This window comes from Tachysurus vachellii, chromosome 18 (assembly GCF_030014155.1).
Source record: "Tachysurus vachellii isolate PV-2020 chromosome 18, HZAU_Pvac_v1, whole genome shotgun sequence".
Classification (NCBI taxonomy): Eukaryota; Metazoa; Chordata; class Actinopteri; order Siluriformes; family Bagridae; genus Tachysurus; species Tachysurus vachellii.
Window position 1 is genome coordinate 6,370,238 of NC_083477.1, and position 23,484 is coordinate 6,393,721.

The following is a 23,484-nucleotide window of genomic DNA, read 5'->3' on the forward strand; positions in this document are numbered from 1 at the left end:
GCGCTCATCAAAAAAAGTGCAATGCAACATTGCAACAACCAACGGAACAACCATGTCTAAGTATATAGACGTCACCAATGACATAAACCTGTTTCAGCGACTTCGCCGCTTACCTCCCGGGTCCACGGGTGACACTCACCTCCGCTCCCTCTTCCCTGTCCCCCTTTGTCCTGCACCCGGTTCTCCATCTCTCAGGGTAGTTTTCCGGGGGCAGGTGTGGGGGCAGGTGTGGGGGCAGGTCCGGGGCATCCGTCAGGGTCATCTACTTTGACGGATCATCCTTTTTCCGCTTAACTTGCGCAAACTCCATGTGTTCTTTTGCATGATGCTTCTGAAAATGATTGATTAAATTTGTCGTATTGTAATTTGAAATACTAGATCCACCTCTTGAAACTTTGGCTTTACAGACATTACAAGTTGCAGTGCTACTCTCTGCTGAATCAAGCGTAAAATACTTCCAAATGAGTGACATGTTTAACGCGCTGAGGTAAATGGAAAGGGTGCCTGCTAAACTTGCCTGTCTGTCACAGGTGGTTGTGCAACATATTTTCTAGAAAATTTATTATATTTATTTTCACTAATGCAATTTAATATATAAGTGTATTTTTCTTATAAGTTCAAGCAATAGTCTATGATGTTTGCTGTTCATTAATCAACCACCACGGGTATCGGATTTGGATCTGTCACACACCACCGATACCCGATCCACTCAAAATGCTTGGATCGGCGTCGATACCGATCCAAAATATCGGATCGGTGCATCCCTAGCCAGGGGGTTGAGTAGGGAAGAGATGATATTGTGGAGCTACAGAGGGTCTTGTGCCAAAGCCTCAAGCTTTTCCTTGTAGAAGGAAGTCTTGGCAGGAGTCACATCTGAGAAGAACTTGGCTAGGAGTGAATGGTAAGAGTCGAGATCCGAGATTTTAACAGGAACAAGGGACTATATCTGGAATTGGGTGCTCAAAAAGTGCACGGCTGTGAGGGTCAGGTGTCCACAAAGTGTTGGCGATATTGTATTCCCCGGTTTTCTCTAGCTTGCTCCCAGTGTCAATTACACAGTATCATAGTATAATATTAGTAATTCATAGCATAGTTAGAATGTAAGACTGACTAATAGGTCAATCTAAGGGGGAACCTGGATTTGAATCGCTTAATCTGCAGGTAAATGCTCTACCACAGAACTATACCCATGACATAGGGAGAACGATTTTAGACATAACTGATAGTTTAGCTATAAGTAAGTAAGCTTTTGATACTTTTTTCGTTATTTGAGATAGAAAGTTAGCTTACAGTTCTTACAAACGTCTTTACAATTTTGGGGTAAAATACCATTTTATACCCACAAAGTACCCATACATTTTATACCATAATCGGTATAAAAACATACTACTAGTTATCCAAGGAAAAACAAATCTAAGACAAAATTTTAGGCAAATGTATATTAGACATCAGAAATTTTGTAGGGTTTTACCAAAGGTGCTTAATCAGTGGCAATGAAACAGTGCCAACTGGTGGAGGAGCTCCAGTGTTGGGAGGAATATTTTCACAGTCTTGTCTACACATTTACTGACTGCTTAATTCACAATCCTCCAGAACCATTAAACCACCTTTACCAACAGAGACTGTTTTCACTGTAAGAAAAAAAAAATATATATATATATATATATATATTCCTCCGACAAACTGGAGCTCCTCCACCTTGCCTTTGATTAGGGTCAAGAAGGTTTCAGGTTTCAGGAACATATAAAAGGCAACGCATAAAAATCACAGCGCGCTCCCGCGTCCTGTATGCCATGCGCGGGAACGCGGAGCGCAGGATAGAGCAGTGTCGTGCCCGCGCTTCCGCGCGAGTCTTCTCGTTCGGTGACAGACAGCGGTGCAAAACATCTCAAGCCGCCGCCTGCACTGGATATTTTGCTCACATACAATCACGAAGCATTAACCTCGGGACTCTTTTCTAATCCTTTTTCATCTCATCTGTCGCTCTAGGATTGTTTAAAAATGAATCCGCTGTGTAGTAGATGTAACCGAGTCGTGTATCCAACGGAAAAAGTGAATTGTCTTGACAAGGTAAGCTAACGCAAACGTGTTTAGCTAAGTAACCTGCTAACACCAAGCTAGCAACGGATAAAACACGTCTCCGCAGGGCTTCGGATGCTCGTGAGCTTTCGTACTTTTTGTGTTTTTGTTCTATTTTTGGTCGAAACGGAAGCGGAACCAGTTAAGTTAGCTTTGATAGCTAACGCTAAGTAGCTTGTAGCTTGTTGTGAACGAGGATTACTAGGTAGCTGTGTTGGTGGCACGTTGACATTCGTCGCTGCACTAGCTCACCTGACATCATACAAACGTTTGAAAAGTAACGCTGGTCGTTTTGTGTGAGATAGAAACGTTTGCTAAACGGAGGATATTTGTGCGCGTGTGTGTGTGTGTGTGTGTGTGTGTGCGCGTGCACGGCCTCCGTTGTGCTGAAGAGCACATGAGGAATCTGACGTGTCTCACAGTCTCTGCAGTTCACTTCAATGCAAAACGGAAGTCTTCTAAGACTAACGCATCAGCACGCTTCTGTTGTCAAGTTATACCATTTCGTACGATAGTGTTCCTTTAAAGACCGTACAAAACACCTGGCCTGTTTCTCTTCTGCTTTGGTATATGCACTTAGTAATGACAATACACTAAATAACTAAATAACTACTTACCCAGAAAAATCATAGGCTTTCTTTTTTCCTGTTTTTTTAGTAAATTGAAGTTATTTGCATGTTCAAACCGATTAGTTTCAGAGACATTAGGAAAAGCCAGCTCAGTTAGTTTGACTGTGTAAAGGAGTAAAAGACAACAGACAAATGGTTTAATTGGAAGATGTTTCCTTCAAGTCAGGTAGCCAAGGCATGAACAAAAACACCGTTCTGATCTGTTAATGAAAAACAGATTCTATCCAATCTATGTCCATTTATTTTTCATTTATTTATATTTTATAAACAAATGAAGACTGTTTAACATAAAACTATACCAATATTTTGATGGAAGTTAACAAGGTGCATTTTTTTAAGATGATTATCCTCCTAAACAGGAGAAATAGAGTAGATATTTTTGTAGTCGTTGTAGTTAGACTCTAGTTAGAAACCTTTTCAAGCCTTTTATAAATTGTTTTTTATATATATATATATATATATATATATATATATATATATATATATATATATATATATATATATATGCACTTAAGGCCCCAGGTGATTTGTGTAATGTACTTTTAAAAATCGATCGATTTCTTACAGAATGTCTAATCATGAATCAGTAAGCTTGAGTCATGACTACTTGGGCCTCCTAAAGAAGAAAGTGCAGTTAAAGGAGGCAGAAAGCCTCCTACATATGATTTCTCATTGGTTATCTAGAACAAGTAAGAGATTATTTAAGCACAAATGGTTATTACACTGGTTAAGGAACATGTAACAATTTTTTTTTTTTATTTCAATAGAGCTTCTAGTCCAGATTAACACAAGTACAACTGTAAACATGCCTTTTTCTTGTTTCTTTTAGCTTTCTATCCATGCTAATGCAAATCTCGGAAAATATGTTTTAGGGAAAGCTTAAAATGTTGGGAATGACTCAAATGTCAATGGTCACATACCCTGTGTTCAGTGTTCATACCCAGCATGCTATTTTCTGTCATAGATAAGCTTGTGTACTCAAAATGTGAGTAAAAACACTAGTGTGTCCAAAACATTAAAACAGTTCTCGAAAGACCGGTGTTCGTGTGGATGAGGCCACTGTGTCTTGGTGCACTGCTTTGCATGCAAGTCTGTTAGGCAAGACCAATTTAACCATCTCAAAAGACTTATTTTTTACTTACTTATTACTCTGCAATATACATTGTGAGAAAGTTTTCGGTAAAGTGTTACTGAAACATTTGTTTGTTGGAAGCAATGGTAAGGCAATATCCTCAATATGGGTTTTGCATTTGACCCGGTGTAGTATAATGATTTTTGATACCAAAATCACAGTTTGGCAAAAAATTTTAATTGCGTTCAGGGGAACCAGTCGTTGAACAACCAAAATGCATGTAGTGCTGACCAGTCAGGGTTCAGAAGACAAGTTACTAGTGTCTAAACGTAATTGATATAAGCTCTAACTAAAAACATGCACAAAATGTTAGCTACAGCAGTTGTAATTATAGCCCCATACTGTACAATCGCAAGCTGTACCATTATGAGGCTAAAAATAGTGTCCCAAAAGCTGCAAGTAAAAGGGCAGAGAGGAGGAGGTTTATTCAAAAGTTTATTCAGCATGCACATCAGCATAAGAGTATCAGTTCATAAAGTAACGCCATTTTGTGTGTTTAACATCTGCCTATGTTCTAAATACTAACAATTCATCATGTTCCTTCAAAAGCAGCCCACATAAAAATTAGACTATTCGATTTTGACAGCAATTGTGATACAACAATTACAGTGTTTAATGAGTCTGTACAGGAAGTGCACAGGAAAATAAGTATATCATAATTTTAAATCTTGATGAAACTTATTCACAGTTACTGAAGTGCTACAGTAAAAAAAAAAAAAAGAAACAGCAGCGGCTGCCAAACAAAAATGTAAAATAAAAGTGAAATATCATTCATATAAAATGCAAAACTTTTCATTAAAGGATTTGCAAAGAAACACTTTGCACTTTTTTTTTTTTTTAGCAATACCTTCAATAAAGTGATGACATGTAAACTTTTAAAGAATAACAGTTATTTTACAAGTATTTCCTGAATTAGGATCAAACCCCTTCAATAAACTGATGACACGTGCTCAAGATTGTGAAATGATTTTATTTTAGAAGACAAAATAAAAAAAAAACTATAAAACATTAAAATCATCCCAAACGTTTACATTTAAACATTATCAATCAGACTTTAAATAAAACACTTAAACATTAAATCTAAACAATGCAAGTCGATGTTAAAAACATTTATGTGGAAAAAAAAAATACGTTGAAATATCCTCAACTGAAACTAAGCAGTAGTGTCGATACAAACTACTCAAACGGACGTCGAAATTGACTGGGAAAAGGTGGGAACGGTTGTCATTGGTTAGTTTCCTGGATGAACGCCAATAGGAATTGTTTCAGCGTGGTAACAGCAACAATTACAGAAAAACAACTGTTTTAAAAATGAAGAAAAGAAATGTGCATGTTTAGTTTTATTTGCAGGCTGTTATGTTTAATTAATTGTTCGAATGGTGTTTTCATTGCGTTGTTTGCATAAAATATTAATAATGTATAATAAATAGTAAATAATAATAATAATAAACACATTTATTTCCACACTAGAGTTTTTAAAGACTACTGAGAGGGACAACAGTTGGTTATTCCATTGCTATAGAAGTCTAACAATCAGTCTATCTGTCTGTCTGTCTGTTCACAACTCCATCCCACACCCCATTTGCAGTATAGGCCCAGTGTTTAGTAGTAGTTCTTTAAACATTATTAAGCGCCCGAATATAAAAATGTTTCAGTGCCATAACCTGCACAAGAACCAAAATGAGTGGTGACAGTAATGGAGATGGAACAATCAACAAAACCTCCTAGAGCCACTGCTACAAAACAGCTATGTAAGCCAATGAAAAGCTAATGACTGACATCATGGTGAGAACAGTTGCCATAGGATGGTAACTGTGCACACATGGCCGTGTCATTTTGCTTTTTTTTTTTATTGTTTTGCAGTGTTACAAATCCTGTCAGTTTAAGGTTACATCTCTGTCCACAGCAGCACTCATTTGCCAACATTGCCATAATTCCATACGAGTTACAGTACAGTATCTGTCTTTAGGCTTTTAGTTAACTGAATGGAGTGAGCAAATCTATTGCACAGCCATTTCTTGTCGTTCTTTTTCTGTATATAGGTCATCCAAGTCCATGGTCTTGACTGTAGTGGTTAGGCTATTAGCTGATATGGAACAGTGTAGATTGAAATTGTTAAACCTCTTACATTAGACTGTGTCAGTCCTTGATGAATTTTAGTTATTGATGTAAGCAAAGACAATATTTGTACAGACTGGGCCATAGAAAGCTGTGTTCCACCATGAACTTTAGTTGGCCTTGCTGTCTGACCAGCAAGGTCAATTTAACAGTGACTGTGCAGTGTATATATATGCGTTATTGTGCAGTATGTATGCATTTCAAGAGCACTTTAATGTGCTACTTAAATGGTACTTGTATTAGCGATTGCAGTGGCATGTTGGCTCAGTGGTTATTGTCACCTCACACCAAGAAATACATGGATTCACCCATGGTATTTTCTGTGTTGCTTGAATTTTCTCTTTGTGTTTCTTTACAGATTCTGATTTTGAATCGAGGAATCTAAATTGTGTGTGTGTTAGTTCAGTGATGGACTACTATTTACACAGTACATGCTAGGATACATTCAAGTACTTTTTTTCTCCATGTACCACTTTTTCTTGTTTTAAATGCTTCATTGAAAGTAGCCTCATGGTATTTTTCTCTCACACACTTGCAAAATAATTTGTTAAATTTTGAATGTAAAAGTATACATAAATATGAAACTAATGATTTACTTTAAAATTGCAAGGAAAAATGTTAAATTGTTAGTATGGTCAAAAACCTTTATATAATGATCGACATGTATAAATGCAGATAATTATTTTATTCCACATAGATTTGTATGTCATTAAAAAAAAAAAAACTAGAAAATACAGTATAAAAAATATAGTACATTTTCATTCTGTCTATTGGGCTGTTAATTTACAGAAAATGTCCGTCATTTTACAGTGTTTAGTGTTTTGTGTAGAATAAAAAAAATCAGATATACTGTAAGAAAAATAGTAATATTTTCCATAAAATTACTATTTTTTTAGTGTAGTCCTCTAATCTGCATTATTTGAGTTGAGGCCACAAGAATTCTCATGTTTGCTGTTTCGCAGTGGATGGATTTATAACGCCTTTTGCATATTGGTTATTTTGTGTCTGTCATTTTTTTCATAATCACCATTCTCAGGGTGTGAGACTAAAGTTAATTGTAAATATCAGAGGAGGTATAAAATTAAATGAAAAGACAATAAAGCGATTGAACCCAATTACCCCTGGGTGTGATGCTTTGGTGCATTTTGGAGCTGCTGCAGAAAACTTTGCTCAACCTATATTGTTAGATGATAAATCTTGTGTTAGTTTACTGATTAAATCATTTTAAAGAACTCTAGAGGCTGCTTAGCTGCCTTGGACACCCAACTGATAATTTGATGTTAATAACTTCACCAAAATAAAGAAACTACATAGTTAGTGACCTTTTGCAAATGACCTTTAGCTGTGATTAAGCAAAAGGTCTTTCGGTAACAAGCTCAATCTAAGGGAGTCATTGACCCGTAATTTACCAGCGGTTAACATAGCTGCATGTAAAATAATGGACATAGATACCAATCCAGATTCTAAACAGCTAACGGCTACTGAGTTTAATAACTAAAAAATATCTACTAAGCTAAATACCTAATTAGATTTGAGCCCTTACTCATGTTGGTGGATTTTCAGACACTCTTTTAGATCAAATTGAGACAAGTTTATTCTTCCTCCGCAGAGGGAGCGCATCTCAGCAAGCAGCAGCAGTGAGTTATCACTTCAGCAAGCCCATGCTCAGAGGAGTAGTAGCTCTTTTAGTAAGGTATAAACTATAGAGCATTTTTTTATGTTGCGATTAAGTTGATAACACGGCCAAGCAAAATTTTCCAAAACTTGGCTGTGGATGGCATGTTAATGCGTCTATACCATTGCAGCTAACTGTAATTATTTGTGGACACTTGACCATCAGCCTTACATGTTTTTGTTGAACATCCCATTCTAGTTGTAATCCCCTCACCACCACCCTTGCTGTTATAATAACCTTCACTAACATTAGTGAGATCAGGTGCTGAAACTCCAGTAAAATTACACAGAAGAAACCTATACAAACATCGTATTTTAAAAAATCAGATTAAAAAAAGGTCGGATATAAATCACACCATAGCAATTATTTTCTAACCAGCTCTTTATCATTATTTGTTTGTATTGTGTGGATTTGGCAGCTGATTTAGTCACTGGGCACATTAGAAGTAGTGCTTAATACCTGTTTTGACCACCATTTTGACTGCTTTATAAAATGCAGCTTATTTAGAAAACAATAACACTGAAATAGCTGTACATACTATGATTGGTTAATAAAATACATTATATGCCAATTAGAGAGTATGCTGTTTTTGTCCTCTTACATTCTCCCTCTTGCATTTATTTTTTTGTTTTCTGTCACAGGATTATTTCATTTGGTATTGGTGGTCTACAGGCAAATTGTTAACGTTTTTGCAAACATAACATTGACGTAACGTAAAAGCAAGCAAAACACTGTGATGTTTTTTTTCAATATTTGAAATTACACACCTGCACATAGCACAAAATTCCCCAAATGGAAAGTCACATGTCACTGAAAGCTAACCGTGTATAAATTGGCAGCGAAGTGGAATGTACTCCCTTGTCTACTGTTATCGTTAAACCCTTCCAAGGTGACTCGAAGTCCAACAAACTTTAAACCCGCACACACTCCTGATTCTTTCTTTCTTTTTAGAGCTTTTGCGGGTCAATAAGTCTGACGTGTAGCAGTATTGTTCTGTAATTCTCACCCAAAATGTACATAATTTACAGCATATCCGCTTAACACCCGATATGTTTCAGGGAGGTTTTCATCATTTTTTTCATTTAAACCTCATGATTTTTGTGGTCATTCTGATGTTAAGAAAAATGTCAGCTTTTTCCTCAGGCATCAAAAAAGAAAGAAAGAAATGATTTTTTGACTCCTTGCTTCTTTGTCTTGATAATTAATTTACATGTTCTTAACCGGGCAGTGAGTATTTTTGTTTTTTAACAGGAATATATTCAGAGATTACATTAGGTTAATACTAAAAGTCTGATTGTGCCGCATCTCAAGTAAGTATTTAAAGACGTGTCTGGTTACGTGTTTTTTTTCTTTCCCTCATTGAATCGTCATCTTCAGTTTGTCAAAATCAATCTAGTATTCAGCTGTTGGGTGTAGCATTGCACTCTGCTCGTATGTGCTGAACATCAGATGCTGAATTAGGGAACTGCTGACTCATACAGCTATGAAAGTTGTTCAATAATCAGACAGTGATCTATCTAAAAAGAAGTTAACCTTTCTTAATTGCTCATGTATTTCCCTTTTTTTTTGCTTTTTTTTCTCTCTTAGTTCTGGCATAAAGGATGTTTCAGCTGTGAGGTATGCAAGATGACTCTAAACATGAAGAACTACAAAGGCTTTGATAAGAAACCATACTGCAATGCGTAAGTATCCACAGATTTTCTTCAGTGTTTGTGTGAAACAGTGACTGAGCATAGTGTCAATGTGGAAATATTTTAAAATCGCATGCAAACACACTCATTTTAAACACACACTCATTCTCTCTTACAAGGTATCTGACAGGCAAATCAGACGTATGCACAGAGCTGTAGTCTTGAGAAAGGGAACATACTTTTTTTAACTTTGTTCTTATATCCTTTTAATTTACATACATGCTTTTTGCACCTGTCCCTTAGTGAAATGGACACCAGTACAAAAGCATATTTAAAAGTAAAATACAAATAAAATAGTTTTTCTACGTTTCACGTTCACGTTTGTTTGAGTGTCTTATGTAAATCTGTAAGGTTAAAATCACTGTCAATTTCATGCACAGTGATGTCGATCTCTCTCTGAATTGTCATGATCTGAACCTCAAATAACCCCCACTCAGAATATCTATATCAGTAAATATTTATTCACATGACTGGTACTCAAATCAGTAGGTTTAAAGAGGCTTTTATAATTCGAAAACTGTGAGGAAATAAATAGATCTTAAAAGGTAAGTATAAATTGTGATGCACTATTACTTTGTGTGGTTGGTTGAAGACACACATATTTTTCCCTTTTTTTTGTTGGCTGCTAAACCACACAAACGTCACATGTTCATTTCAGAGAACATGCACAAGTGACATGGCAGATGATTCCAGGATATTTGTTTTTTTAGATAAAACCAATTATAAATCAACCTTAACTATTTTGTTGATGCATATTGTACTAGTCTTGGGTTTGTCCAAATAGTGTATACCTGTAGGCGAGGGTGAAATTTGTTCAAGTTTGCTTTTTAAGCAAGTGACCGGACGTTTCTCTTTGATCGCATTGGGCTGTTCAGTGTTGAAAAGTCTTGCTACTGAGAATAATAGAGAATGCAACTCTTGTCTTTATACGTCACCAGGGCTGTGCCATTTTAAGAAGTACAAATTTTGTTATTTTGCCATAAGGGTATAATTTTGTCAACCATGCAGATGCATTAGATGCTTCCTTCTGACAGTCCTGTGGCTTTGCCAGATGGGTATTTACAGTCAATTTATCTCTTTTCATTCAGTTTGCACTTGCTTTTGTACATGTTTGTGTTTTCTTGGTCTTACTGACTACATTCTTTCTAACAATCCTATTTTAATGACTGTTTTCCCTTAATGCTTTTATTAGAAATATCGACGGTTTAAATATATTAAAGCTAATTTAAGTTGTTCCCTAAAATGTTTGTAAAGGACTGGAAGTGTGATTACAGGTTTTCTGTAATGGCTAATTCTGAGGTGTGTGTTACAGACACTACCCAAAAACGTCATTCACGAGTGTTGCTGACACTCCAGAAAACCTACGTCTGAAACAGCAGAGCAAGATGCAAAGCCAGGTGACTGACACGCACACACACGCACACACTCTTTTTCTCTTTCTCTCTTTCTTTCTATCAGATATTTCAGTGTTGTATACAGATTTGCTCACATACATTTGGACGGCCAAAATCAGACTGTTCTAAGAAAAGAAGATTCAAACCCAATTATTCCTTTTACCTGTTATTTCTTTTTGCTGTCTACGCTCAACATTGTTGATGCTGAATCAGGGTTTTACTCTGGCTTGCTTCTCTCTGACCCAGACACCCACAGATGCACAAACTGTAATTTAACTGTATTAAGTCAGTGTGCTATATTTAGTGTGTTTGTGTATTGAAAAATCTGAAGTGATACATTAACCTTAGTATCTAGAAGGACATTCTTTGTTTTATTTTGTTCCACAAATAAGGTGCCTATTTGTAACAAAGCACACAATCAAGTTTGTCAGGTTTTCTTATCTTTATGGGGTTTGGCAGGCTCCCACTACCACACACACTTGTTTTGACATTTCAATATTCAGGGAAAAAAATATAAACCAATTAATCCATATTTTGGGTAGCATGAGTTGGGTCTAAATAGGGGAAAGTACCACATAATACCATGAATCCTCATATTTCAATGATTTGTTGTCAAGTTTCATATTCTTATTCTCTCTAAGTCTGCCTACGTTACTCGTTGCAGACGTGCACATAAATATTTTTCTGTTGAACCTTTCTTTCCATTAGGAATTTGTGTGCGCTTTATTCTTTGTATGCTATTAGTCCATTAGCATAAGTAAATTTACCCTGGTGGAGTCTTTCCACCACCAAAATTAGTTTGGGTAAATGTAGAGTAGTGATTCATTTTTCCTCCTTTGTTTAGCCTAGACTGTGTCATAAATGCCAGGGCCTATTTTTGATTTCAAACCCTTTAATTAGGCAGACATAAAATGAGAAGGAACATTGGTTGGAACCGTCACCGCTCCGAATGTGTGATCACTAACGGAAATTTAAAGTGTATAATTTTTTTAGTAAGTGCGTGTTACTATAGTATTTGCACTGTTTCTTACTGGTCTGACAATTACTCTGACGGGGACCTAAGAGGCAATGGAGTAGGTGTCATCTCCTAGTGTTTCCTAAACATATTTTGAGTGTGATAATTTTGACAAATGGCTGTCACCATGTGTATAACAAAGGAATAATGTATCAACACCTCTTAAATATTTTAGCATTATTTCCTCTTTAATTAGGACAAGGAAGTTGTGTCCTAGCACCTTACAAATCCCTTTTTATTGTTTTTGTTTTTTTCATTGATTTGTTACCTGTCTGTGCTTTCTTTTTAATCAAAACCTTTTCTTTTTAATCAAAACAATTCCTGGACATATGTCTGATCCATCTCTCCGCTATAAAAGTTCTCTCTGTTAAATTAGTAAGCAGCCCATTTTATTGTATTTTCACTTTTTTTTAACCTAACATTACTTGTCTTTACTGGGTATTTTTGTCAGTATAACAAATCATTAATAGTCTGTTATGTTTTGTTCTAATGCTTTTTATTTGTGCATATTGCAGGTGCTCTACAAGGAGGAGTTTGAGAAAAACAAGGGAAAGGGCTTCAGTGTTGTAGCTGACACACCAGAATTGCAGAGAATTAAGAAAACACAAGATCAGATCAGCAACGTAGGTCCCAGGCAACACATCCCCTCTAATGTGAGGTTTAGGATTTACTAAACTCTCTGAATTTACCAGAAGCTTTATGAGATATTTAGTTAAAATTGTGTATAGCATAAAGGGTTGAAATATTTGTGCTTTGTTTTTTTTACCTCTTATTTTCATGATCTAAAAGAACTAGAGTACAAAATCATTTTAAGTCTCGGTTTAAAAAAAAAAAAAAAAAAGGATTTTACAATTCACTTGATACTCAGGGGATGAGTGGAGTCATGGCAGCATAATTTGGAGATGTCAATAGTCAATCTAGAGATATAAAAATAGGTGGAACTGTTCCCCACACAATAATATGAGGGAAACTGTCTCAATTAGATACCTAGAAAAGTACATATGTGATGTTGGCATGTTTGAATATATCATTATATCTAATGCTATCATTATAGCTAATTTAATCAGTCTGAGTTTTATATTATTCTATTTCTTGATCAGAAAATAATGTACAGAGGAGGGAGAGAAATATCGACATGGCTGTAGTCCTGTCTAAATTGAGCTATAGAAAAAAAGAGATTTGTCATAAATACAAAAGCTTGTGGCGTCTTCATTGTCTCAAAGCCATAATCCTGCCCACACTGCATGTGACCTCTCCCAGGTCAACATCTTGGACCTTCACTACTTTGCTTTGCCATTTGAGTAAGCAAAAAATGTCAGCTGATACAGGAATATGAGACGCCTATCGAACAATGTAGAAGCATCAAAAATGTTCTCTAGAACTGATACTTCTTCCAGCAGAATTGCACAAACTGCTGAATATGAAGATCTGTTGCAGAATATGCCTGTAATAGAGCTTTAACATTTGTTCAGTATATTAAGCTTGTTATCAGCAGTTCCAGTTGTACATGCAAATAAGTACATGAAAAGCCTTAAATAGTACTGAAGGCTAATCAAAGTGTCCTGCTGTGAACTGGTAATTAAACAGGTGAATATTAATGCTTCCATTCATCTCTCTGTTCTTATCTGTTATCTGGTGGTTAATAAATCGTTAACTATATGCCCTAAATAGACTTAAATATAGAGCTTGGCCTCCAGCATTATAGTGAAATGTAAAGGTCTTTGTCTTGGTATATACTACAGTTAGACAGTGTACATCAATTATTCATGTGCTGTTTATTTGTATGTGTACTGTAGATTAAATATCATGAGGATTTTGAGAAGAGTAAAATGGGAGGAGAAGTTCACCATCCACCACCGCAACAAAGCACAACTCCAGGTATATACTCCCTTTCAACTCAAACAATTGTTTGACAATTGTCTACTACTAATTAGAATGCTTGAGCTTTTAGCTCATTGCTAAGAAACTATAAACAGTCACAGACTCTTCTTTTTCTCTTTCTTTGCGTTTTCTACAGTATATCAACCCCCAACTGCATCACAGAACTACCATTATGAGCCAGAACCAGTGCGCCAAGCTGCTGCAGCTCCTCCGCCTAGTTCTGGGGTAATGTTATTACACATGTACACAAACACTGTTTAGCCCCCTCAAAAAAGGTCTTTGGAAGTCTCCCAAAATGTCTCCTGATCAGGCTGCCTTGAATGTTTCAGAAACTAATAATCTTCTAGGCTTTTCACATCTAAAATTCTCAAGAGTCTATGCAGATCGGTGTGGTAAAACAAAACATCCAGTGAACAGAATTGTCAGAGATGTCAGAGAAGAATTGAGATTGCTAGAGTGGTTTGAGCTAACGCGTAGTCTGTAGTGAATCGGCTACACACTCTTTAGACCCATGGTGACCATTTCAGTGAGACTGTACTGTAGCCTCAGATTCCTGTTTTTGACTTTCGTGAGGGAAACCTGATGTAGTTCAAATTGGTCACCAGTTGTAAATGGTGGTTACAATTCAGTTGTAAATGGTGGTTATTTGACTTCCTGTCTGGCAGTTCTCTGACCTCTCGCAACAAGCAAAGCATTTCCCCCCTCAAAACTGCCGCTCGCTGGATGTTTTTTCCCCATCCCATTCTATATCAAATCAGCAGATTTTATATAGAGATATTCTGAAATTCTCAAACCACTATGTCTTGCCCCCATATTCATGCCACGCATAAAGTCACTGAGAACATGTTTTTCTTTATTCTGATGTTTGAAGTTTGATATATTACATGAAGCTCTTGACCAATATCTGCATGACTATACAATATCTGCATGACTATATATTATACTGCTACTCAGGTTAAATACATTAAAGGGCAGGTGTACAGGTGTTCCTAATAAAGTGGTTAGTTTGTGTATATTGAGGGTGTTTGCCAGTAATCAGTAGAATTTTTGAGTTCCCCAGAAGACTCCAAAAGATGTATCACTATTGGATTATCTCTCTATCTCTGCTTTTCTTACTATTATGCCTGATATGTCTGTCTTTTGCTGTTTTCAGAAACGTTACCGGGCAGTGTATGACTACACTGCAGCTGACGAGGACGAAGTGTCGTTTCTCGACGGGGATGTGATAGTCGATGTTCAGCCAATTGATGAAGGATGGATGTATGGAAGAGTGGAGCGTACTGGTCAGCAGGGCATGCTGCCTGCTAACTATGTGGAGGCCATATGAGAAAGTAAACAAGAAAGTGATGGAGGGAGATGGAGAAAGAGGGAATGAGAGAGATGGAGAGAAATGGATAACAGGAGGCCCAGTGCCATTCCATATTTTAAGAGCTATTTTCTTTTTCTTTCTTTGTGCTTTCTTATTACCGCGCCTATGCCGATAACTCATGCAAAACACATGCATACAAAAATGCACTCACACAATTATATAGTGTAGACATACATACACATTGTGTATATCCATGTCTTGCTCTACCTGCACTGTTTCTCTCTGCTCCCTCTTAGATCTTGCTGTTTGACCGTCTACCTTGTCTTGTTTTTCAGTCTTGGAGAGGTGCTGTCACAAGTGGCACTTAACAGTTTAATGACACACATACAGCCAAACAGACCTCTGAAATTTTTTTCAAGGCTGCTTTATTATAGCACTTCGTGAACAGACAGCCCTAGCCATGTCAATCATTTCACACTTGCCATGACAATGAGAACCTGTTTTCTTTTCTGACCTTTTTTGCAGCCTGTCGCTAGTTGTACCTATCATTCTAGACCATGTGGCATCTCAATGGTTGTGCAGTAGTAATGATGCTTGAACATGAGACTTCTGATCATTCCATTTGTTCAACTGAGTCTTAAAGCGTATCCATCAGACCTCATGGGTATTGTAGTGAAACTGGAATACATGTGTATATAAAAAGATCCTGTTACTGTGGCATCGGTTTGTGTATGGGTGTAGTGTGATTGGTGACACTGCTCGCAAGGCAGTGTTTCATCATCTTCATATGTAACACTTCATCTCTGTGCTTTCATATAAAACATGTATGTTCTAGTCTCTTTTTTTGTTGCACACTTACTGCGAAAGTTAAAGTGGTATTCTCTGCTCTTCATAAAAGCAAAAAGTAGACCCATAGCACTCACCACTTACCTGAGAGCAGAACTGGATAACCAGTGAAAGGGAAAGAGGAAGCACAATTCTGTGGACCATTTTAGTGTGTTTTTGTCTTGACACCGATTAAGCCTAGTCATGGACTAAATATCACTGTTAACCTCCTTGTGAAAAATGCTTTAGAGTTGTAGACTAAGCTAAATCTGTGCCTAAGAACTATCCCTGTATATGTTTTAACTCTCTTTCTTTTAGTTTTGTTCAGAAACATTCCGTGTGCATTGTATGATAATGTATCTCAGCATGTATCTCTGCACTATTCTTTATGAAGTTATTGTTTTTTCCCCTCTCATCCTTTGCTTATTCTCATTACCTTGTTCTTATTGTATGAGCCAGATTTGTAATGTCAGTTAATCAATATCAGTGGAATAAAACAGATTTATTTGTATATCAAGACAGGCCAGTTTGTCACTAGAGACAATATTCTGAGGTTTTGAACCTAACATATCATACTGCACCCTATTTAGAAATAATAACAGTCCTCATTTTGCTACTTATAGAGGGCAAGCTACACAAAATGTCACTTAAGAGATATAACATATATGTTGAAAACAAAAGGTATAACTTGAACTTTTCTTCCCTTAAGTAAGTGCTTTTTTTATTTCACATGGTCAGATGTTGAATGCGATCGTTGCTTGTAACGATAAAGCAGCTTGTCTCGTTACCTTAAATAAGAACAATTCCGTGTTAACTTTTCTGTATGTGTTCTGTTGCTTCTCGAATCTAGTCTTCCCAAGAACAGCCAGCCTTTCATAAATGAAAATCATCAATGCTGCATGATTTTCACTTGTTTCAGTCTCGTTTCATAGTATGTTCATTTTCATCTTGAGCTGGTTTACTCCCTGTAGTTTTGCATGCCGTTTTACCACTTTCGGATGCACAGATTGGTCCAATTAAATAAATGATTAGATCTCAGTCAGGTTAATGCAAAATGCTGTTTACCACGATGCAGTTAGTTAGTTATTCAGTAATTCTAAGTCATTCTTGTTTGTGTTCAATATCTAATCTCTTTAAAATGGATCAGCTTTGCACAGCTTATTCATACATATATAATTTTTGAGGTTGAGCTTGCTATAAAACAACTTAAGTGGAGACAAGTACAACTATGCAACGTCTCAAATTGACAAACAGTAAATGGCCAAAATTTTGTGGAGACTCGGCCATCACATCCATTTGTAATATCTTTGTATGTTTTCACTTTAGTAAACCAAACATGTTCCAACATACCCATATGCACAAAGCGAGCATCATGAATGCATGAATTTGGAATCTTTGAGTTTCCAGCTCAAAGCCCTGATCTCAATCCAACTGAACACCTCTAGGATCAAATGGAATGTAGAGCGCAACCAAAGGCCTCCTCACCCAGCATCAGTGCTAAATGAGTACATATCCCTACAGGAACAAGCAACAACAAAAAAAAAAATGGTCAGGTATCCACAAATTTTTTGGCATATTTGCTTGTTAATGTAAGTAAGATGATTAAACACTGAAACACTAATCAATATCTAATGACAAAAACTTTAATCAGCTAGTAACTCATAAAGATGATTCTCTATATGTGCCCTGAAGGATGTAGGTGGATGACATTACACTGTTCTTGAAAAGTCCAAGATGCATCCATTTTAGCTTAAGATATATAGATCTAATTACTGATTAACTCCTCATATGTTTCTTATACCAACAAACCTCAGAGTCTTAACGCATACATCTTAACACAAACATCATAGGGATTCTTTCTTTTTGTGTCTGTTCTTGTGACAAGCCGCATCTCAGTTTGTATGTCTTCAAATGTAACGCTTCACTGAGCTCCCCTGCTCCAACATTTAACCTAAAGTTTAACTGCTTTTCTTTCAATGCATATACAGTACATGATATAGGTGAGGTGTGGAGCTGCCTTCTGTATTGGAAACTAAAAGAATCTTTCGAGATCTTGTGTCTGGTCACTGTGTTTGTATATAAAACCTTTACTGATACAGAGCTATTTGAATAAGAGATGGCGTGCATTCTGGAGTTTAGCAAAATGTTGTCTGCCATTGTTATTTACTACAGCGAGGATGTCTACCATTAAATCATCAGTTTGCAGAATCATTAAAAGTAGTGTGTATAATGTGTCACAAATGCACTTTTTCTCAACAGTATATTTGAAAAACTTGTCATTAATACAAATATTTTTATTCATTAATATTTATATAAAAGGTTTATTAAAAAGGTAAATTTAAAAAGGTAAGGGTCTGGGATTTGTAGCCGGGGCAAAGCCGAACATTTTAATCTGGGGTAAAGAGAGAAGATTTAATTTATAGGGGTGGCAGTCTAAGGTGGGGGTAAAATACACATCCATAGAAAATGACATACTGTATGTTCCATCCGATATAAAAGTTATACACAATTGCAGTATGTTTTTATATAGGAATCTACAAAAAAAAAAAAAGGTCACAGATAACATAACACTAGTATTACGAATTTAATTTTAATCATCTTTTATTATATAGTTATATTTACTGATTATATATACTTTTATATATATTATATATTTAATTATAATTTCTATTTACTGTGGTGGCCAGTGGAGTGGATAGATATATTTCAAAAAATAACAATAAGTTTTAATTACCTTCATATATATTTATACATAACCTGTTCAAATTATAAGTATAACCTTAGCGTTATGATTATACATTTTAAGCATCAGTAGGAGTAGCTTATGCACATTGACGCCCACATTAAGGGGGATGACAGAAAGGGATGCTCTGTACCGGACTACACCGGAAATCACCAGGATTTGTCCACAAGCGTCTCGACAAGACTGTGTTCGTTTTCTCCGCCGAAGACACCATGGTGGACATCTTGATGCTGATGTTCTTTGCGATCATCGGGCTCGTTTTTCTCTCCTACATCATCTACATTCTGTGATGCACCCACAGTAGCATCCATGCAGCACAGTGATGGATGATTTGCGCCTCCCAGGGAACGAGTAGGCCATGTTCATATTTACTGCACAAATATAGTCGTTTTTAATCGTTTAATCGTTAATATAGTCGTTTTAAAAGTCCACATAATGTTTAAAATATCTGTTAAGATTATATTTGGGAGCATGTCGATTCTGTGGTCTATCTATATATCTATCTGTCTGTCTGTCTGTCTAATAAATCACTGTGGTAATAAATCACAGTTGCTTTTCAACAACAACAGTGGTTGGTTTAGGAGACTCATTTACACATGGCAGATACCACTAGGCTGTTGCAAAGGTCAGCACTGCATTAAAAATGAACCAATAATAAAGTCCAGGAAAAAAAAAATAAATATGTGGTTAATTTTTTTTGTATTGCACAATAATATATTACAGTAATATCGTTTACGTCCTTAATAACACTGCTTTCATTGTACAATATATTTTTTTAAATCCACTTATTTAAAAAGAAAAAATTATTCAACACGGTATTAAAAAAAAAAACATTCATCCTAATTAAAGGCTTGGATGTTGCTCCACAATTTTATACAGTAATTATTCCAGACTCTGCTTTGTCATTCATGAGATAGATAGATAGATAGATAGATAGATAGATAGATAGATAGATAGATAGAGTACTTATTGACCCTTGAGTTAAACTGTTTATTGATAAAGATAATGACTGTACTGCAACAATAAGACCTTTCTGATTACAGTTGCAGGAGAAAACTTGGAGGCCGAATGATGGTATTCAGCCACTGGAGAGATGGTCTGGTCATTTCAAAGGGAGAGGAAGAGGAAAAAAGACAGCTCAGAACATTCATACACTTTTCTCCCCATTTTTCCGCACTGATGGTCTCTTTATCAACCTATCATCATCATCATCACAGTGCTATAAGATCCTGCTGTTCTTCTTTTTAAAGTGTATGACAATGATATCTGTTTTTCTTTCTAATTTTGCACTTTTTGCAATGGAGCACATTGCTTAGTTGAGAAGAATTTGTTTATGTGCTTGTGTTAGACAAAGTTTAAAAAAATGGAGACATTTCAAACATGCATTAAATTCCTTCAAGGCCACATTTTACTCTCTTCCTTTGATGACTTCAACCAGACATGTGATATGAACACTTTTTACCAATTGTTCTTCCACAGGAAAATAACTACAAATGCACTATTTGAAATAAAGAGGCAATGAAAAATATTCAGTTTTTATATCATTTATTAATATAACAAATTTGCCCACCATCTACTCACAATCTTTGTAGTTAAAAGCAACAAATTATTCCCAGTTTGAGTTCTATAAAACAGGAGAAAACTGAAATCATCAGCTGTGACGTCTATGACCTTTTCACATAGAAGGCATCACATTTACCTGGTCATTGGGGAAGAGGTGTAAAAACTGATGCTAAGATAGAAAATGGAACCTTCATTTTCTTTTAACTGTTAGAATAAACTTACAGCTGGATGATATGTAGAATTACCGCGACATCTAGTGGTAGTAATGAGAACAACACACTGTAACCAGCAAGATGGTTATGTCTAATGGAGTCATGGATATTGTTCAAAAGCTTCACAGTAGCCTGGAGTAAAAAAAACAAACAAATCACTGAAATACTGCAATTTCATTAATAATGTCTTATTTTCACTTTTTTTTTAGTTAGTCTTTTATTATTAGATTTTGAATGGTATAATACTGAAGATACAGCAAAATAAGTGTGCAGGGAATATGTCATCATATTGTAATCAACAGTATAAACAATTCACACAACAGTAGTTTAGATTAGATTATTTTCAACTCAGACACATATTTTATTTCAGTACAGAGGGGATCATGGGAAGTCTTTGTTTAAAGGGATTATTGCCTGGGGTAATATAATTTTGTGTATTATAACTAAATAAAAGTGAGTCAAATGAAAACAATAAAAGTGTGTCATGAATGTGAATAGTTTTTTTCTTGTGAAACAGACATTGAGTTCTGAAACACTTGCACCTGATGAAACAGAGATGATTTATGTAGGAAATAAAACACTTTTGTGTTTACATACATACATACATACATACATACATACATACATACATACATACATACATACATACATACTACCTGATACACCATGACCCAAAATAAGCAGTTGCTGACATTAAATGGCTATTTAGTTACTGATAATTATTATTGCTATTATTCATGCAGAATAAGCAGCTGCTAACTCTCACAGTCGTCAGGGGGTATAGCTCAGTGGTAGAGCATTTGACTGCAGATCAAGAGGTCCCCGGTTCAAATCCGGGTGCCCCCTCAACTCGGGAACATTTTGACTATCTGCAGAAGACCAACTGAAAACTGATATCGCGTATATTATCGGCAGTGGTTAAAAAAAGAAACGAAATACAGGGTTTAACTTGTCAGCCACAGCAGGAAAGGTTTTAGTACCGTTCTTTGCCACGTAGGAAGAGCACCAGGATATATGAGTATATAATCCTGTGCTTTAATAGGAGGAGCAGCGACATCTACCGGTTATAATATCAAATGCACCCGTTATTAGGATGCTCATGTACAGTAGTAAAGTAGACTAAATTTAAAACTGAACTAAAATGTTTATACACTGTTCAGAAAAATTATTGGGACACTTAAATACCAAATTTGATCTTGATGAACGAAATATTCAAGTTGAAAATCTTTACTTATATACGTTGTGTATATATATCTCATTAAGAATATACACAACATAAACCAGAATCATCAAGCTACTGAGGGCTGGATTCAAATCACATCAAAAAAGGAAAAATAAATTACAATTATTGATGCAACTTGCATGACTCTCAGCACGCCAACTCATAATGCAAGCCAGAAGTGTGTATGGTCCCCAGATCTGAATGCATCCATCCCATCCATCCATTTTCTACCGCTTATCCGGGGCCGGGTCGCGGGGGCAGCAGTCTAAGCAGGGACGCCCAGACTTCCCTCTCCCCAGACACTTCCTCCAGCTCTTCCGGGGGAATACCGAGGCGTTCCCAGGCCAGAGACATAGTCCCTCCAGCATGTCCTAGGTCTTCCCCGGGGCCTCCTCCTGGTTGGACATGCCCGGAACACCTCCCCAGGGAGGCGTCCAGGAGGCATCCGGAACAGATGCCCGAGCCACCTTAGCTGACTCCTCTCGATGTGGAGGAGCAGCGGCTCTACTCTGAGCTCCTCCCGGGTGACCGAGCTCCTCACCCTGTCTCTAAGGGAGCGCCCAGCCACCCTGCGGAGGAAACTCATTTTGGCCGCCTGTATCCGGGATCTTGTCCTTTCGGTCATGACCCAAAGCTCATGACCATAGGTGAGGGTAGGAACATAGATCGACTGGTAAATAGAGAGCTTCGCCTTGCGGCTCAGCTCTTTCTTCACCACAACAGACCGGTATATCGACCGCATCACTGCAGAAGATGCACCGATCCGCCTGTCGATCTCCCGCTCCATCCTTCCCTCACTCGTGAACAAGACCCCAAGATACTTAAACTCTTCCACTTGAGGCAGGAGCTCTCCACCAACCTGAAGGGGGCAAGCCACCCTTTTCCGGTTGAGAACCATGGCCTCGGACTTGGAGGTGCTGATTCTCATCCCCGCCGCTTCACACTCGGCTGCAAACCGTCCCAGTGCACGCTGAAGGTCCTGATTTGAGGAAGCCAACAGGACAACATCATCTGCAAAAAGCATAGACGAAATCCTGTGGTCCCCAAACCGGACTCCCTCCGGCCCCCGACTGCGCCTAGAAATCCTGTCCATATAAATAATGAACAGGACCGGTGACAAAGGGCAGCCCTGCCGGAGTCCAACATGCACCGGGAACAAGTCTGACTTACTGCCGGCAATGCGAACCAAACTCCTGCTCCAGCCCTTAGCAGAGGGCCCCGGACCCCATACTCCCAGAGCACCCCCCACAGGTCACCACGAGAGACACAGTCAAATGCCTTCTCCAGATCCACAAAGCACATGTGGACTGGTTGGGCAAACTCCCATGAACCCTCCAGCAACCTGGCGAGGGTATAGAGATGGTCCAGTGTTCCACGACCGGGACGAAACCCGCATTGTTCCTCCTGAATCCGAGGTTCGACTATCGGCCGAATTCTCCTCTCCAGTACCCTGACATAGACTTTTCCGGGGAGGCTGAGGAGTGTGATCCCCCTGTAGTTGGAACACACCCTCCGGTCCCCCTTCTTAAACAGAGGGACCACCACCCCAGTCTGCCAGTCCAGAGGCACTGTCCCCAGCCTCCATGCGACGTTGCAGAGGCGTGTCAACCAAGACAGCCCCACAACATCCAGAGACTTGAGGTACTCAGGGCGGATCTCATCCACCCCCGGTGCCTTGCCACCGAGGAGCTTCTCAACTACCTCAGTGACCTCAGCTTGGGGGATCGACGAGTCCACAACTGAGCCCTCGGCCTCTGCCTCCTCAATGGAAGACATGTCGGTGGGGTTGAGGAGAACCTCGAAGTACTCCTTCCACCGTCCGAGGATGTCCCCAGTCGAAGTCAGCAGATTCCCACTCCCACTGTAAACAGCGTGAGCAGGGCACTGCTTCCCCCTCCTGAGGCGCCGGACGGTTTGCCAGAATTTCTTCGGGCCAACCGATAGTCCTTCTCCATGGCCTCACCGAACTCCTCCCAGACCCGAGTTTTTGCCTCCG

At 37.7% G+C, this 23,484-nt stretch overlaps 1 protein-coding gene and 1 non-coding gene across 3 annotated transcripts; both read left to right on the top strand.

Moving 5' to 3' along the window:
• Positions 1–1,800: 1,800 nt before the first annotated feature.
• Positions 1,801–16,265, top strand: lasp1 (LIM and SH3 protein 1). 2 transcript variants are annotated; one of them, XM_060892088.1, is made up of 7 exons: positions 1,801–2,070; positions 9,221–9,315; positions 10,637–10,721; positions 12,249–12,386; positions 13,530–13,611; positions 13,751–13,839; positions 14,768–16,265. In XM_060892088.1, exons 1-7 carry the CDS (start codon positions 2,002–2,004, stop codon positions 14,939–14,941), a joined length of 732 nt encoding a protein of 243 aa, XP_060748071.1. In that variant the 5' UTR covers positions 1,801–2,001; the 3' UTR covers positions 14,942–16,265. The 2 variants fall into 2 exon arrangements, with proteins under 2 accessions (XP_060748071.1, XP_060748072.1); XM_060892089.1 differs by having other exon boundaries at positions 1,802–2,070; positions 12,249–12,356.
• A 4,775-nt stretch (positions 16,266–21,040) lies between these two features.
• On the top strand, positions 21,041–21,112 carry trnac-gca (transfer RNA cysteine (anticodon GCA)). Its single transcript has one exon. It is a non-coding gene; the product is annotated as a tRNA-Cys (tRNA).
• Positions 21,113–23,484: the final 2,372 nt, after the last annotated feature.